Genomic DNA, 17,983 nt, shown 5'->3' on the forward strand with positions numbered 1-17,983 from the left:
ACTTCACAAGTATATAGAGCAATGATGCTGTCTTTGGCGTCTCGGGCTGACTAGTAGCAATACCAGAAGGCTAAAAGGACAAGCCTTACCATGTCGGCGTTGCACTCCAAGCGGACTCGCTGCATCCGCGCTAGGGGCTACCGTTTACCGGCAAAAGGCGATTGCGATGACCAGCCCAGACATGAACAAGGTGGAGGGAGGTGCATGTTGATCCAATAGGTACCACAATCTCTGACCATGATCATTTCCAGTAAGTTGATTCCTCTCAGTCACCTGTGTCCTAGCGGGAATTTGAAACAATAGCCCGTCGATGAGTTTCGTATCATCTTCCTCTGCGAGGTGGTATACCGCTAGGTAGGCTAAGGCGGTAGAGATGTCGTTATTTCACGAGCCTGATTCCACTTCGAGTAGTAAAACCTTCCTTATTAATATTGCTCTTGCCTTACTCTGCTTATCAAGTAACCTTATCTAGGTCTAGCCAAGGGTTAGTTCTTGAGTCGTGATGCAACGGGGAAGAAAGTCCAAACGCCGGCTTTCTTTTGCGCACGCCGCCTCCGTGATGGCAAAAAGATGACGGGGCCTCTAATTTAAGACGATTTATAAGACGCTGGCCAGACTAGGCTCGGAGGGGTAGGTGGCCCACTAACCTAACTTCAGAGCTAAACTTGAGCTTCGTGGGTTTCATTCAACTATTTTCCAAATTAGGTAATTCCTCTATGAGTCTGGCAAAGCGACTAGCAAGCCTAGCTCAGCTTAGCATCCATACGGCAAACTACATACCATCCGGGACCACCTAATGGAGAACCCCACCTAATGGATAACCAGCTCCCATACAAAATCCAAATTTTTAATTGCACTGTATTTGGCCAGCAATGAAGGTACTTGCAAACTAAAACCCTATATTATATTGATTTTTTCTTTCGTAAAATCCTTATATCGGCTTAAATTTTCCCTGTTCCGCCTCATGGCCTGGTTCTCTAGTCGTTTAAACCTTTTTATATTTCACCTTATATACCATAGGCGACTCTATCTACTTAAGCCGAGTTTTCACCTAATTTACTACATAGAACTTCCTCAATAATGGTTTATTATAATTATACCAAAGCTGACATAGCTAAGGCTATATTAGATACTACTGATAGAGGCCTCTTATAGAATAAGGCAGCTTAGAAATATAAAGTGCCTTAGTTTACCCTTTTTAGGCGACTTTCTGGTTAAGTAAGCAGGAATAAATATATCTAGGCCTACCAGCGTATTTCTAAGAGCCAAGAGGAGAGCTTTATTTGTTAGGTATTGCAATAAGAGCCCCTAGGCTATGCTCTCTTGTATAGCCAGCTCTATGCCTATATTAAGGCTATCCTTAAATAATAAGGCAATAATAAGCCTCTAGATAAGCACTAGACTACTAGATTTATTAAGTATTACCTATAATTATCTACTAAGCTTAGGAAATACTAGGAAGCTGCCAGGTTTAATAGATTTACTTTAAAGGTAGTTAATTAGTACTTTAATATCTAGGAGAATAAGTATAGCTAGATTAAGCCTAAGAATATAATTAATATGGATTAGGGTGGTATAATAATAGGTTTTAGTAAGTTATCTATAAGTTTCCTATAGGTTTTTATAAGATATAACTAATTAATTATCTATAAGGCCTAGATAGCCTTATAACTAGGAGCTTTAACCTAAAGAAGAAGGTAATATTAAAAGGCGTTTAGTTATATATATAAACCTTATTTATTAAGGCTATTACTATAACTAGCTACCCTTTAAACTAGGAATTATCTTTAAAGGAAAAAAATTATAGAAGTAATGGTTTTTAAATGAATTTAAATTAATAGTAGATTAATACTATATTATATTACTAAGCAGTTAGACTAATAACTATATGGCTCTTAAGCAGTTAAAGAATATCTATTTACCTTAAATAAAGCCTTATAATATATTAGATATAAGACTTATTATTCTTAATAGTTATAGGAGCTATATATAGGTAAGAATTTTAGTGTTTTTACTACAGAGTTGCCAACTATAGGGTTATTAATAAGCAGTTAGGATAAGTAAATAGTTATATACTTTTTAAATAATATTTACTACTACTCCCTACTTATATATTATTCCTATAGTTTATAACTATTAGATAATAGAATTTTTAATATTATTAAAGGCATATATTAGAAAGAACTTTAAAATCTTATTAGTTTAATTAATCTGCGCTAATTAATAAAATTAATTTTATTTAGGCATATATAAAAGCCAGAGAGATAGGTATTAGGAAGGATATTAACTTATCTGGCTAGAGGTTTATTAGAAATTAGCTAATAAATTATTATAAAGCTCTAGCATATCCTGAAATTTAACTAAATAAAGAAAAACTACTAGAAGAGTTCTAGATACTAAGCCCTCCTCTACTGCACTTAGATAATAGGCTAAAAATAAGCCGGTAAGTAAGGGAAATAGCTAAGCACTAAAGTTGCCTAACTAGGCGGAAGTATAGTAAGATTACAAAGGGGCTAGAAGCTTTAGAGATGAAGGTTGCTGTTTAGAATGCGCAGATTACTGGCCTTGAGGAGCAGATAGCTTAGCTGCAGCAAGGGAAGAAAAGAAAGGCAGTACTAAACCTGAACCGATAATATAAGACTCTAATAGAGGCCCTAATAACTAGAGAAGATCTTCCTAACTTAAAGGAGGCAGAAATAGAGGTGGATGTGGATAAGGAGGTTAAGTTGGTAATTAAGGTAGGTGTCGGGTTAGAGGATGAAAGTGATAACTTTATGGTTATAATAAAGCACTGCTAGTATATATGGAGCAGTTAGGAGGTTAAAAAAACATGCTGAGAGTAAAATTTAAATAACTTTATAGAAACTCTCTTTAAAACCTTATTTATTAATTGAGAATCGGGCCTGTTTTTGCGGATATTAATATTTGGATTTATATGGGAAGATTGGAATTTTGGTGGCCCATTAGGTGAGGGTGCCCACTAGGTGGTCCTGGATGGTAAACTCGGTGACGAAGGATATATGATAATCTCGTGACGAACCAAGTGGCCTCTTAAAATCATATGTATGGCATCTTGAATTCATCCTATGTAGGGTGAAAAAGTCTAGCTTGTGCGCAAAACAATGATGTCTGCAACTATCCGGTCGTTTAGTCTCGACAGTGCTTGCTTGACTACTCGCTCGACCAGTTCCATGGGCAAAACAAGACTTACCTTGTTTAGGATATCGTTGTGGAGCCTACCAGGATACCGTCCGGTCCAAGCCCTCCTTTTATTGGCTTGAGCTCTCGATCAAGCGACTAGGGTGTAACGATATTTCGTAAGCAGCCTCTCTGAGCTCAGACCATGCTTTTGTCTCGACATCGAGTTAGATGTTTTCTTTTCCTGTGTTTTTTAGCCAACGGTGAATAAAAAATGGCTCTATGGAGATTGATCAATTAATTGCTTTAGTCTCTATCGGTTTATATACATATCGCTAGATGCATCGTTGTGGTTGAATTTTGACAAAATAAAATGCCTCTGTCGACTGCCCGCGCGAATTCCACTAAGACCCCCTAAGGATCCAAGCCTGGGGGGAGCCGGATTCGCATGTCCTATATTCTTGAGTAGGGCCTGTCTTCAGGTTCACGTCAAGAACGGCCACCATGTGACCCTGGGCGGCGAAGTGACGGGTGGTAGCCAACCCGTACCATTCGGCTGAAACATCAGGCACACAGCCTAACTGAATAACTGTCTCTTTCATTGAATATACCAAGCTAGCAGGGGTGGCTCAGGTTACGTCCAGGCAGATTGCTGAGAACAGACACTCACCGCCACGCAACCAGATAGGTATGACAGAAGTATAACCTGAACACACCGGTGATGCTGACTAGAACGAAGGAGGAGCAAGATGTTTCGCCCGAGGCACGGAAAGCCGAAATAGGGACGATACTAGAACTGGACCTTCCTATGAATTTCTTAATTTCTTGATAGTACGTCAGCTTGCCAGCAGCTTCTCAGAATATCACATTTAGTCATGGTTGCCTTATCTACTAACTTAAGACTTTTTGTCTTTTATTCTAGTTTATTTCTCAGAGCTTGTCTATCTGCTACCTGTGATATCATTTCACTTTCACTGAGATATACGCTTCGTTTGCTTAATCAGTGCTTGAGGCTGAGTTTCAGAGCCTGAAAAGATACATCAGCTAAGTACCAAATCAGGCTTAGTGGTATTTATACGCTACTTGAGTCTGAGCTGCTTTTCCCTGACCCTATTGGATATCCCCGTAACCGGTGTTTGAAAATGACGCAAAGTAAAGGGGCTTAGAAGCTCAATCGCCAACCCTAGTAGCCGCTACCGAATCGTGTTGTAATTTGATACCAATCACAATAACAAAAACAGAAAAGGAAGAAAGGAAAAACAAAAAATAACAACGATCCATACCCCCCCAGCGCCTTGTTGTTTACGTCGAGCCTTGACGCCAAGCTAAAACAATTAAAGTCTTCGGGCAACACCGCCTTGAGTCCGTGTGTTTTGGCCTATAGCTTTTGCCTACTTCACCGAGTCCTATCTAAGGGATGCAGCAGTATAAAACGGAGGGCTAATATATCGATGAAATAACCATTTTGAAGTTTATCCTATAATCTTTCAACATCTCTTATCTTCCCTCGATCAGAGGCAGTGGCATCCAGCCCCCAGACTCAAGATATATAAGAACACCTGCGCTGCTCATCTCGGCCCCTTCAATCTTGCTCCAGAAATTGTGGACTCCAGTGAGATCAATACACCCGGCTTTCGTGTTGATAGAGCATGCAGTAAATGAGCCTCAGTGAACCTCCGTGAAGAGGTCGAAGACAGCCCAGATATCTCTTCTCAGCTTACTCCCCGGTCTGGCCCTGGCCAAGGTGGCCAAGCACCAGTCAGCAACCAGGCAAGACTAGAGTCACTAAGTTTGGATTCTTATCTCCGCCCGCCTTTAAGTCCGTCCAGCAAGGTGTATATAAGTTCTGCCGCCACACTTCCTCAAGGTTCCGCGCCTGTTGCGACTCCCTCCCCGGTCTGGTAGATCGGCCACAACTGGAAGTCACCCATATTAATGCTCATTTTTCTTTTCACCAGGGTTAGGTTAAGTATCGGACATTACGTCTTTTACCCGAGCCTCAACAGGCAAATTATAGGTAGCCCGTCCAGGCAAGAGGAAAAGCTTCGGTAAGTGCATCGTCTACGTATCCTAGGCACTCAGATGCTTACTGTCTCTGGGAATTTAAGGGTAGGTATGGCTTTTTCATTCCTCGCCCAGATAGCTCTCACGTCAAGCGCTTGGAAATCATACACCTAGTGGCTCTGGCGAGCTGTATATAATAACAAATGGTCAGTCCGTGGCTTGAACGAAGCCTTCAGCGTCAATACCGCCCCCTCCTCACTCCTGAGTCGGGACATGGTTAAAACCTTTAAGCTGGGAACTGTTATGGCTTTCTTTGCGTGGTTAGTGGGAAAAGATTGTAGTAACCAAGTAACGGCTAGCTGATAATGTCTGAGCAAGGTGTCTAATCCTTCCACAATTCTTCACTCCGGCGGCATTGTTCATCTATCCAAGCACCGAGATAGTTACGGCCGAAGAACAGGTGCCTTACCTGGCTATCACTGATAGTACAGCCGGAAATAAGTTCGCCTACTCTCCGCCCTGGAACAGCACCACCACCAAGTTCAAAGATGACACAAGCAGAATCTTCAGAGGACCAAGAACAATTCTATCATTACTCTCCACTGCAACCGCTTCCCGTGGCGAGATCTTACCAATCGAGGGGCCGTCAAACCATTCAGTCTACTCCATCGACTTCTACGGACCAATCATGCAATACCAAGGCGCAAACAGTACGGTCATTCCCCTAATTAATCGCCTACTCAAGGAATACATGGCTGCATCCAAATGCACAGCCCTCCAACATGATAGCGCATATTTCGCCTTCGTCCCTGCCGTGAACAGCACTGGCCACCTAACCGCCCTCGCTCAGCCGCACTATCAGGAGCCGTCCAACAGAACGAACGAGCTTTAGATGACCTTCCAGCAGTACGTTTTCAACCAAACAGGGCATCGAGTCCGCACCCGGGCCTGGCAGGTTTGCCGATTGCACAACGCCACGTACGATCTGCGACTCGAGCGGGATCACAGCGTCCAAAGCGTAACCGGCTCGTACACTGTGCACGAGGAGGTCGGGTTCCCGCGCGACGGCCCAAACGAGGTGTCAAACGTGGCGAGCCATGCGTACGCGGCGTTCATGTGGGCGCTGGCAGATCAGTTGGTCGGCTCATTTGCATGGTTCAGGCAAGAAAGCTTATCAGACACCAATCCGAGTACTAGTGGTGTAGCACAATTCGGGTCAATAGAGTCGCCGATACGACAAAACAGCGTTTTAGGGAGTGTTGACTTGGACGTCTTCTTCGACTTCAACCGATTATATGGTCTCTATGCGTCCGATAACGAGACGGATATATCTGCACAGCGGTTGCAAGATAAATCACTCGCAAGAAATAGGACACTCGCAGTACTAATTGAGGAGTTAAGTTTCAACATGACAGTAAGCCTACTACAAAATAAACTTCTTACGTAAGTACATATCTACTCTTCTTCCTTCCACATCTCTTGTCTCCCCCCATGCATTGCTAACCTGTCAATACAGCTACAACGCTACCCGAAACGTTACTCGCTGGAATAGTGTTACTCGCTACGGGTATATCGCCACTTCTCTTTTCGTTCCCTATGTTCTGGCCAATTTAATTGCCATTGTAAATGTCGCGCTTGGCATGCTGTCCTTACGCGATGGGGCGTTCCCAGACAAAACGTTCCAGGACATTGCGAATGCTGCCAAGCATCCTCATATCGTCCCGATCATCTGCGATTCAAGAGCTGGATTCACTGCGCAGAACGGAACGGATACATCTTCCGGGCGGACATAGTGGCCGTACGGGTGGAGCGAAGACGACCGCAAGCCATGCAGGTGCCTAATTAGAGGAATCGGATAATGTCATGGTGGGGACATATGGGCATCAGCCCTCCGGTGGCGCTTGATAAACAGACAATTGTATATGTGACCAACCAGAAAGCCAGGATAGCGTTTGTTCGGTTTCGCGGGTCATTTGCCGGGGCGCGAGAGGTAAGATGGAGTTACCTTGAAATGAGATGCATGAGAAATCACATACCATAAGGCCTCTGCATCATCCAATGAGTCCACCTCCATCATGGCAGACTGTTTGCTTATTCCAAAGCTCGGGCTCGGACGCTACTGGCAGCATCAGTGAAGTCAGCCAAGAGCCGACTCCAACTGCCAAAAGACATGCACACGACTGTCACAGGAGCAGTCCGCCTCTGCCCCTGCTTGCATCGAAGTTGATGATGCGTGACGTACAACTGAACAAATGGTAACAGATGGAAGATCTACGCAGTCCTGTATTGAAAAGAGAGTATGCGCTGTGTTGGTACTGTAAACTTTTAGTTTCTGTCTATTCTACTCGCCGTTGTATGATACGCGTAAGAGCTCTCTCTCATCTCGATCCTCACCAGCTTCCATGCGGCTACCTGCCCCACCTCCAGTAAAACCCACTAACAGCTTGTTAAAACAAATCTTTGAGGATTAGGAGTTGAACTAGCTGGGGTTTTGTAAGCGTGGACTTGGTGGATGGATGTGTTCCACAGAATATGGAGCTTGTAGCACCCAGACCTCCTATGGTCCAAGGTAGATACAGAGTTCGCGGCGTGAGGGGCCTGCTTCGGGCCAGCCAATGAGCACTCGCCGTCTGCCGGATCCCGCCCTTCCATGCAAACAAGACGGCGCTAAACTCCGCACAAATGCCGCGTTCTAGCAGGGGAGTTACGGATTGACCACATGGCTGGTTAAAAAGTGCTTGCGTCATGGCTTGCCAACCCTGGCAACCAGGGGGCCATGCAGAGTGTGGTTTCATTAGCGCCGCACAAATCCCGCACACTATACGTATCTTCGTATGAATTGACGGGGGTTTGCATTTGTCGTAGCACCGATTCTAGACAAGAACAGCTCGTAAGATATGTCCTGGGTACCTCTTTAAGCTGTGTTTGTTTATTCCCTCTGATGGGCCTGACTGATCTGGCCTTGTAGGGGCTCCGTTTGGCTGTTGGGCCTGGTGATTTTCTCGCTTGGCCGTAAGGTCACAAACTTCCTGCGCCCCTACGCCTTTTCTTTCTTTCTTTTTCTTCCCTGGTGTTTTTCGCAGCATTTCGATGTACGCGACTTTTTTTATATTTTTTATTTTTACTTTTCTGAGTTATCTTTTAAAAACTCACGTTAACGTGCTCCTTTCAATATCTCGTGTAGGACCGGCTCGGATCCCGGAGCGCAGCACATTACCCGTCAACTCCAATCTCTACCGCGTACACGACTGCAGTAGGGCCACATACATGTTGACGCCGAGATGCTTGTGTCATCTCTTGTTGTCGCCCTCTACGCTGTTGGCGCGAGAGCTGCTCTACGCCAATTCAATTTCACCGTTCACAGTGCTTTCAAATCTCCAGGCATGTGACTACCTAGCCTCAAAAACTTAATGGAACACTCAAGCCAGTGCCACTAACTGCCATACAGATGGATTCGAGCGCGAAGTGTATCTCATTAATGGCCAGCAGCCGGGGCCTTTGGTTGACGTGGATGAAGGGGACGATGTCAAAATTTTTGTCCAGAACGACTTGAATGTCGAGACCACCATCCACTGGCATGGTTCGTTATCTCCCTGATCAGAGATACCGAACCAAATAGCCGCTAAAAACAATTCCCCGAACTAGGACTCTTGCAGCGAGGAACTCCCCACATGGATGGTGTGCCAGGTGTTACACAGGTTAGATTAACCTCCTCCGAGCATTCCCTTTTCCATTGTACCAAGCCTTACTGAACAAATCTATAGGACCCCATTCCTCCAGGGGGCAACTATACCTATCGGTTTTCTACGGCGTCCGAGTACGGGTTTTTCTGGTACCATTCTCACTTCCGTGCCTATTATAATGACGCCATTCGCGGTCCACTTCTCATCCGACCGGCCGCATCACGCCAACGTCCGTTCGCGACACTGGCTCAAGATCAGGACGAGCTCGCAGCGCTCCTAGCCGCTGAACGAAATGCGACAAATGTCCTTCTGAATGACTGGACGCATGAACTCTCGGATGTCGTATTTGCGCGATATATGAAGACCGGTGCTTTCCCGTCGTGTGTTGATAGTATTTTGGCTAACGGCCAAGGAAAGGTACAGTGCCTCCCGAAGAGCGCCCTTGAGTCCGGACCAGGGCTCAGAATAGAGCCGAAAAAGACAACTACAGCTCTCGGGACATCAGCGACCACTTCCGAAATGCAACATATGTCGGATATGCCAAGCATGGACATGTTGAAAGGACGCGATATGCATAACATGCCCATGGAGTCACCTGTGAGCCCGGTCACATCACGGCCATCTGCCACCATGTCAATGGACCACTCTCCTTCTCCAGCATCCTCGGGGATGCCTGATATGCCGGGAATGGACTCTTTGAGTCCCCGTGGCTGTATGCCGCCCATGATGTTCAAGCCGGGGTTCAATATATCGTCGCTGCCGCCCGAGACCTGCACCAACACGACCTCGCATTTGCTAGTCATCTCTACGGATCAGTCGAGAGGTTGGTTGGCTCTCAACTTGGTCAATTCTGGTGCCGTCAGTGCCCTGAGGGTCTCGTTGGATGGGCATTCAATGTTTGTCTATGCTGCCGACGGCCTTTATACTAAGCTACAAGAGGTGAATGTGAGTATCTCTTGGCAGTATTATAATGTACTTTCCACTGATCTAAGTTAGGTGCTTCACATGGAGCTCGGCCAGCGGTATTCCGTTATGGTTAAGCTTGATCAGTCTCCTGGTAATTACTACCTCAGATTCACTACTTTCCCCAGCGGCGACATGCAGCAGGTCCTTGAAGGGCAGGCGATCGTATCATATAATGTAAGTGCGCTGGTCTCTAACGGTTCACACATCGGTGGTAGCGTGCAAAATCCTGACTCTCTAGGCTGACAATAGTTCCACCACGGACGTTATGGAAGATCCAGCGAAGTCGTGGATGTACATTAACGGATCAGCCAAGGCGGACGCTGCCCTACTTGACCCCTCGGCACTCTCTCCATTCGACGGCCACAATTCGCCACCTTCGGGGCGGCCCGATAAGGCTTTGTCTTTTGTCGTGAGCCAGACAGACATTGTGACCTGGGTAATCGATCGTGCTCCGTTCTCGGAGCCAGACGTCCCTATCATCTATGGGGAAAACTCCTCCGGCTGGAATTCAAACACGACCATGCACTTACCCATCAACTCAACTATTGATATCATCATGAGCATTTCAAACCAGTCTATGGATATGGTGCGTTCTACCCTCTGTCCGGCCTAAGGAAGCAGTGTCGCTTGATTACTAAAGTACTGACGTAACTGGGTAGATGGGCCATCCGATACACCTTCATGGCCATAAGTTCTGGGTTCTAGGTTCTGGTGAGGGATCTTTTCCGTACGCAGCTGTCACAGACGCGCCAGCGGACCTCATTAACCTTCGGGATCCCCCTTACCGTGACACGATGGGCCTCCCTTCGCAAGGGTGGGCTGCGATCCGGTAAGTCTCGTCGAGAGGAGCTTAATATCTGCACTGCAGCTAAAAAATCACTGTATAGTTATGTCACGGATAATCCCGGTGCTTGGATGTTCCATTGTCATCTTCAGTGGCACATCGTTGTGAGTTTCTTAATTGATAGGCGCGATTCTGCCTACTGACGTTGAAATAGGTTGGCATGGCCATGGTGCTTGTCGAGGGTGGAGACCAGCTTCCAGCACTGGTTGGACAATACAATAAAACTGCAGATAGAAGCGGAGCAACGGAGTTGATCGCGAGTCGTTATGGTCCTTCCGCCACACTTGTTGCTATCGTGGTTGTCGCCATCACGCTTTGGTATTGATCTCCAGCCCAGGCATTATTCGCAGGAGATTCATGTTAAATCGTCTACTAAAATGGGTTAGTGGGGTCAATCGATTGGCTTTTAATTACGGCTTTGGCTTACGCCGAGTCGCTTATTGGTGATTGTGGTGAACTAGCGCCGATTTGGGGTAAGGGTTAATTACACAGCATAGAGTAGCTGATGAGTAGGAATATAAACAGAATAATATCTACTAATCTGTTATATGTAGTCACAGAGAATAGCTAGATGGAATTAGTGATAATATGGAGGGCATTATCTAATTAAATAAGCAGTATTGAATGCTACTTTGTTGGCTCTATAAACCAGCTATTCGACCCAATTAACTCGAACTTTCGACAAGAGCATCAGCTAAAAGGCAAGGTGCTAAAGGATATCAAAGACTTCTATAGTGCGATAGGGCTATCTGGCCTGATACTTACTTCTTTGCCGGAAGACAACAGTCCAGCTATTAAACTATTTACAATGGATATAGTTGCGCTGCATGTAGGTATCTTACAGTTGCGCGGGATGATATTATCTGTCACTGGCGAGAAGAACGCAGCGCTGCATCGATTTGATAGACCGAGGTGCGGTTACAGACGTGGATGGGCACAAGAAAGCAAGCGCGCTACTAGGTCGTTTGAGACTGTAGCGATACGAACAACGCATCAGACCCAGCCAGCATCGCACAACAGAGAACCATAGAAAAGATAATTGCCACTAGCTAAACTAGACTGGAGGAAGAGGATGCTATGTGACTCCGGAAGGGTGATTTGGAAGAGGATATTAACCGCGATTCGGCATAGGTCAAGAGGCTGGGTTAGGTAAGGCACTTTAGTTCACGGGACTTGCTTAATATCTTTGAAGCAGCTAAGTGAATTAGAATAAAAGCGGTGATACAGGGACAAGCCTGGCAAGTGGAGTAAGGGTTAAGTAATAATAATTACCTAAAGCTACTTTACCCAGAGGCTTTTATAACAGTTACACCTAACTACTACGCCACAGGGCAAAAAATTAGCTAATAACTGCTATTATAGTAATTACAGTGGTGTATACAGCTGCTTATAGGAGCTTATAGTAAGCCAAGCCGTAATAATAAGGCTACGCTTGTAATGCGGTTTGGCGCACTGCGGGGTATATGCTTGAGGGTTGGCTTCCGGGTTGTAAGCCACTGGGGAGGGAGCATTGTGTTACGGCTTGGTTTACCGTAAGCTTCTATAAGCAGCTGTATGCACCACTGTAATTGCTATAATAGCAGTTATTAGCTAATCTTTTGCCCTGTGGCGTAGTGGCTAGGTGCAACTATTACACTAAGTAATAGGAATATTGTTAATAGCCGAGCCGCGTGATGCTATCTTATAAAGGCCCTTTAACTTACCTCCTGGATTATGCTGTTTACCTTATAGCCTGTATCTGAGAGCACTTTAGAGATAGTAAAGGTATTAAGGGCTAGACTATATTCTATAGTTATATTTTCAGAGATAATAGTAGTTTTAATAGAGGATGGCTTAGGGCTTAAATAATTAAGTAACTTGGCTATAAAAGAAGTGCAAGTAGGATAATAAATATTTGGGACAAGGAATGTTATCCTTCGGAAGGATAATGATTGTGATTTTTCCGCCATTAAGTCGACTTACTAGGCTGGATGTGCTTGTTGTTTTACCAGCAGCAGTCCTCGCATCTTAATATGTGAAAGACGAGCATCTAAGGTTTTACCGTTGACTAATGATAAGTAGACTAAGATGCTTCTTAATATTACTGTCCGGTACCAGGGACTCTAGTTCATTCCTTATTAAGAGACTTGCGTTATTTGTGCTGCCGATTCCCACTCCAGACAAAAGAGAGTGACTATACTCAATCAGGTAAGATAAAGCTCTCTATAGCGTGCAGTTTGTGCCTTGCACGAGGAGTAAGGACTCACGTACTGCCCCAGTCTACCCCGACATGATGATAGAATGAATGGTTTGTGTAGGCCGGACACTTGCAAAGCATGGCATGGCATGGCACGGGTCGAGCGCTGAATTTGCGGTGTCAAAACGCAACAAACTTTTTAGTTCTGCTTTTTCAAATGCCGTTTCGGCAACTGTTTTTGGGGATCTCATTGCGACTTGTCACGATGACCGCTTTGGTCAGCATAGCACAATTTGCTCTCAACCCTACCTTTATGTTGCCTTAGGGTGTCAAATCGGGCGGTTTAACAAAAGAATCATAAGAAAACAAAAAATGCTAATCTCTGGCGATCATTGTTTAACTGCATCATAAGCTTTTACCCAACGTCTCCTGATTGTCACAGCCAACAGTCTCGCCCCTGTTTGCTTTAGCATACGTTGGCCACTTACTGTATGAGTATCTCTGTCCACATTGCTCCTGTGGAATCACAAATCTCCATCGACAAGCCCACTCCTAAGATGAGGGGAAATTGCTTGATCTCTTGCCTTACAGCCGCGGGTACAAACTCCCCATATTAATAATACCACTCATACTCCATTCAGCCAGCGTATTAGTCCCTCATACGGGTTGGAGTCAATGGGGGTTGGTGGGCAGAATTAACAGCTGCCAAAAAGCGTGAAGGGATCAGCAGTACAAGCCTCAAAGATCGGAAATGTCAGATAGTAGTCCCCTAGTGTACATAGGCGCAGTTTTACCGTCTTAAATACTTGCCTGCCATTAAGGCAGAATTAACAGAGGTCTAAAGTAGAGGAACGTAGCGATTTTCGATACGCTAATATTTCCAACCCTTCTGTAACGTATCGTACAAGTGAGTCGTGTGGCGGTAAGCTATCACTTGGGAAACGATTAGCACAAATCGTCTAAACCGCATGGAGTTTTGTACCTAGGACAACTTGGCAATCGTAAATCGAGCAATGCGTGATAACGCTGACTAGTGGGCTAAATTAGGTGACGTTTCCTGATCATAATTCCTCGCCACACAGGAGCATGCCCAATTGGCCGCACAAACCAGGCCCAAGCATGCATATTCCCCGTCTCAGGGCAATAATGGCGGCTTGCTAAGACCAGAGAACCAGCCATAGGCTGATTGCATGTTAGGCTATCGGGAGCTGATGAGCGCTTTGTGCGAGGCGTTTTGAATTTCCAAGACGGTGATGAGTAATGTTCGATACCCTGCACCTACTGAGGCTAGCAAGTTGTTCACATATCAGTGTCCTCTTTATCTATAAGCATGCTTAGAGCTTCTGATATCGCCCTCGGATCTATACGACTAATCTCGCCAAAACTTTCACCACGTCATTCGCTTTTAAATTCACGCTACTCTATCGTGCCTATCGCAATGGTGTCCTATCAGTACGCGTGAAGATGGTTTGTAACGGTAAGATTCAAAGAACTGAAGTAAACCAAGAGGTAGAATTGACACGAAACAGGCTGTGCCACAACAGTGAGGGGGAAAAAAACCATCACTGACCATCCCAGCGTGGAGTCAGTGGAAACATCTGTTGGAGGACAAAAGGTCACCGTGAGTGCCTCGGACAGGGTCCAAATCCATACCACGAAATCCACATATGGATCCATAATGTGGATCCATATCCATTCCATTCCATTCCACGTAGGCTTCAGCTTTTCCACATCCACGCCACGGAACCCCTTCCACATGTTCCACATGTGGAAATTGTGGAAAGGAATGGAAATTTAGGTGGGGTTTGAAAATACCTGGATTTCCTTGTGAAATAGCGCATACCCTAAGTACTTTCCATAGCCAATAACAACGCAATAGCAACAATTTTCCACTCCGTTTTACCCGTACACAAAGTTCAAACAAGTCTATTCTAGGAGGGTTTACTATTACTCACGCCCTGACTACTCCAAACCGAAATGGCCACCCTTCATCCTACCAAGTCAACCACACCCGTTCCAGAACGTACAGAAGAAGACAATCAACGACTCTTTCAGCTCTACAAAGGCTGGACCTTGACGGAGAGAGACGGCCAAGTGCGTCAATGGGTATATCAGTTCGGCTACGATATCCAGCATGCCGATAAGGGGGAACGCCGATGGGTGTGTTGCCTTTGCATCAAGCAAAAGCGGCCGAGGCCAAAGAGTTACGCCATCAAAGGGTTGCAGAACGCTGAGGGTCACCTGTACACGGACCACAATGGCATCATGGATCCGACAGGCAAGAGGCAAAAGCCTACAAAGGCATCCGAGAAAGCACATCAGTCCATTGCAACAATCCTACAGTTGAACCCGAAGGAGCCGAAGGAACAAGATTTGATCAATACCTTGATCAAACGTTTCGACAAAACTGTATTCCAGCAGAAACTTGTCAACTGGATTGTCAACTCTAACCAATCCTTCTCGATCGTCAACGATCAAGATCTTCGAGACATCTTCAACTACCTCAATCCATCTGTCGAGATCACAAAAGCTAACATTACTGACGTGACCGTGCGTGCCATCGCAGAACGAGAATTTACCAACAACATGGAAAGAGTGAAAGATGCTTTGCGAAAGAGTCCGGGACAGATCCATATCCAGTACGATGGCTGGAAGTCTGGTAACCGACACGCCTTATACGGCATCACATGTGTGTTTCGGGATTCAAATAATCGGCCACAGAAGTGTGTCCTCGGACTGCCTGAGCTTACAGAGCGGCACACAGGCGAGAATATCGCCGGGCAGATTATCGAGATCATTCGGGAGTACGAGATCAGCGATAAACTCGGGTATTTCACATTGGATAATGCCGGTAACAATAAAACCTCGATGGGGGAGCTTGGATTAGAGTTTGGCTTCGACTGGGAGAAGCGATGGGTTCGCTGCGTTGGCCACGTTGTCAACATAGTAGTGAAACAGATGCTGTATGGCAAGAACCCGGATGCTTTCGAGAAAGAGGTCTTCGAAGGACTTCACACGGCAGCGAAGGAGCATGAAGTCTGGAGGAGGCGAGGCTCTGTTGGAAAATGGCATAACTTTGCTGTTGTAGGTGGCTGAGTCCCCGGCTTTATTTGTTATACTCACGAAGACCTAGGAGGTGAGCAGATCGGACACGTGGACCGATATGCTCAAGAAGGTACAGGCTGTCGAGAGCCAACTCTCTGATGACGCTCAGCTCAAGAAACACCGTCCAGTTGGAGTTGTGGTCGACAATGCTACCCGGTGGCTTTCTCAATTCTCGATGATTGAACGCGCTCTCCTCTTGAGGCCATTTTATAATTCTTTTGTCCAGAGAGCGTCAAACGAGTGGGAGAAGGTCAACTTGACGAGAGCTGGCCACATCAAAAAGGGCTCCAAGCTGCCCTTCTTCCTGAAGGAAGAGAATCGCATGACACCTGATGATTGGCATGTGCTCGGGACTCTTTACGACATTTTGCTTGACTTCCAGCTGGTTGTGAGAGGCCTTGAGGGCGATGGACAGGGAAAACACCGGAGAAAGGTCGAGGAAAACGAGATCGACCCTCCACTGTCTGGTAAGCCTTAGACTTCTCAAAAGCGGCCCGATTCTTATTTTAACAGATGGCTTGTACAGGAACAAGCTGGGATCTTATTCACGCGTACGAATTTCTTCTCGAAACCCTCGAATCCGCGAAAAGAGCAGTCGCCAATTTTCCGCACGGCCATCACCTCGCTGTCAACATCAACCTGGGTTGGCTCAAATTGAACGAATACTACGAGCACCTGAATGATAGCCCCCTGATCTATGGCGCTGCAGTTCTTCATCCTGCCTACCGGTGGGCACTGTTTGACGATTTGTGGGGAGACGACGACGAAAGACAATTGTGGATTACCAAGGCGAAGGAGATGGTCCAGGATCTCTGGGAGAGAGAGTATAGGGACCTGGAGGTTGATGACCCAGAGATTGAGTTGCCTGCCAATAAGCGGCTGAAGACCTCAAGAAACAAGTTCACAGCGTGGCGCACAAAGAAGCGAGGACTGACGACTGGAGGGATTTCTGTTACCGAGTCGCCAATTCGATCCCCAGCTCAATCCCCTAGGTCCTCAGTTGGCGGTCTGGATCTTGATGAATACGAGCAGTGGCAGCGTGATATCGAGGATGCTGATGCTTCTGTCACAGATCCCTACGAATACTGGCACATAAGGCGACTCAAATACCCCCGGTTGTCTAGGATGGCCTTGGATCTGCTTACTGTGCCACCAATGTCAGCCGAGTGTGAGAGGCTATTCTCGACCACTGGCCGCATGGTTACCAAGAGCCGCAATAGGCTAGATGCCAGTACAATTGGGCTTTGCCAGACACTACGGAGTTGGTTGCGCGCCGGTTTGATCGGGTCGCTAGATAGGATTCTAATGGACGAGTGACAAAAACATCGACGTCACCAAGGCATGGATGCGATCCACTAATTACCATTGTTAGACAAAGTAGGTTTCCATTCCACAAATTCCACAATATGGATTCATTTCCATAATGGATCCATTTCCACCCATTCCACATCGAAGTTATTAGTCAGCATCCATATCCACGCCATATTCACAAATGTGTCGTGGAGTGTCGTGGATTTGAACCCTGGCCTCGGACGATGAATTATTCGAAGCCATTTGACATGCGACCTCGGGGTCTGGCAAGGTTATTACAGGTGACAGAGAATTGAAGTCAGAGGGCAATATTGAAATGGCAGTGTAGCTAATTTCTTAGTGATTAGCAGTAGAGACTCAACGACTTGATATTGATTTAAGCTACTGAACTTGTCGCGCCTTCTATCTCGTGATACCCTAGTTATTTCAGAATGTGATCGTAGCCTCTGGATTGGACTAGACTAATCAGCGAAGAACATCAGGAATTCATAAAGTCATAGTTATCGAACCACTGTCCATGATCGTAACAGGTCGTCGTTTGAAAGTCTAACAGATTCGAATTATCCAACGAAAGCATTTGACCAGCATCGGGTTCAATGAAGAGATCGCCCAGGCCAAGAATATCTACGGTCGATAACGGATCATCGAACGTCGGCCTACTCATCTGAGCTTGCTCGATTGCGCCATATTTGGAACTGAATCCCCAGTTCCTGTCGGATCATGTATATCAGAAAGCACAGAATCAGGCAAGTAACT

The 17,983-nt window shown here is 45.8% G+C and overlaps 4 protein-coding genes across 6 annotated transcripts; all 4 read left to right on the top strand.

Annotated features, from left to right (window-relative positions):
- Positions 1 to 5,415: 5,415 nt before the first annotated feature.
- On the top strand, positions 5,416 to 6,034 carry FOXG_15919 (uncharacterized protein; the record flags this gene model as incomplete). Its single annotated transcript, XM_018396020.1, has 2 exons — positions 5,416 to 5,462; positions 5,521 to 6,034. 2 exons carry the CDS (start codon positions 5,416 to 5,418, stop codon positions 6,032 to 6,034), a joined length of 561 nt encoding a protein of 186 aa, XP_018256555.1.
- Positions 6,035 to 6,935, top strand: FOXG_22265 (uncharacterized protein; the record flags this gene model as incomplete). The annotated part of the gene is made up of 2 exons (XM_018402664.1): positions 6,035 to 6,585; positions 6,659 to 6,935. The coding sequence occupies 2 exons, from the start codon at positions 6,035 to 6,037 to the stop codon at positions 6,933 to 6,935; spliced, it is 828 nt and encodes a 275-aa protein (XP_018256556.1).
- A 1,085-nt stretch (positions 6,936 to 8,020) lies between these two features.
- On the top strand, positions 8,021 to 11,273 carry FOXG_22266 (uncharacterized protein). 3 transcript variants are annotated; one of them, XM_018402665.1, is made up of 9 exons: positions 8,021 to 8,523; positions 8,591 to 8,722; positions 8,788 to 8,840; positions 8,907 to 9,770; positions 9,822 to 9,965; positions 10,030 to 10,377; positions 10,451 to 10,620; positions 10,679 to 10,739; positions 10,790 to 11,273. In XM_018402665.1, exons 1-9 carry the CDS (start codon positions 8,424 to 8,426, stop codon positions 10,958 to 10,960), a joined length of 2,043 nt encoding a protein of 680 aa, XP_018256557.1. In that variant the 5' UTR covers positions 8,021 to 8,423; the 3' UTR covers positions 10,961 to 11,273. The 3 variants fall into 3 exon arrangements, with proteins under 3 accessions (XP_018256557.1, XP_018256559.1, XP_018256558.1); XM_018402666.1 differs by having other exon boundaries at positions 8,215 to 8,523; positions 10,105 to 10,377; positions 10,790 to 11,163; XM_018402667.1 differs by having other exon boundaries at positions 8,591 to 8,840.
- A 3,515-nt stretch (positions 11,274 to 14,788) lies between these two features.
- On the top strand, positions 14,789 to 17,233 carry FOXG_22267 (uncharacterized protein; the record flags this gene model as incomplete). Its single annotated transcript, XM_018402668.1, has 3 exons — positions 14,789 to 15,895; positions 15,945 to 16,383; positions 16,443 to 17,233. The coding sequence occupies 3 exons, from the start codon at positions 14,789 to 14,791 to the stop codon at positions 17,231 to 17,233; spliced, it is 2,337 nt and encodes a 778-aa protein (XP_018256560.1).
- Positions 17,234 to 17,983: the final 750 nt, after the last annotated feature.

Source organism: Fusarium oxysporum, chromosome 2 (genome assembly GCF_000149955.1).
Source record: "Fusarium oxysporum f. sp. lycopersici 4287 chromosome 2, whole genome shotgun sequence".
In the NCBI taxonomy this organism is placed as follows: domain Eukaryota; kingdom Fungi; phylum Ascomycota; class Sordariomycetes; order Hypocreales; family Nectriaceae; genus Fusarium; species Fusarium oxysporum.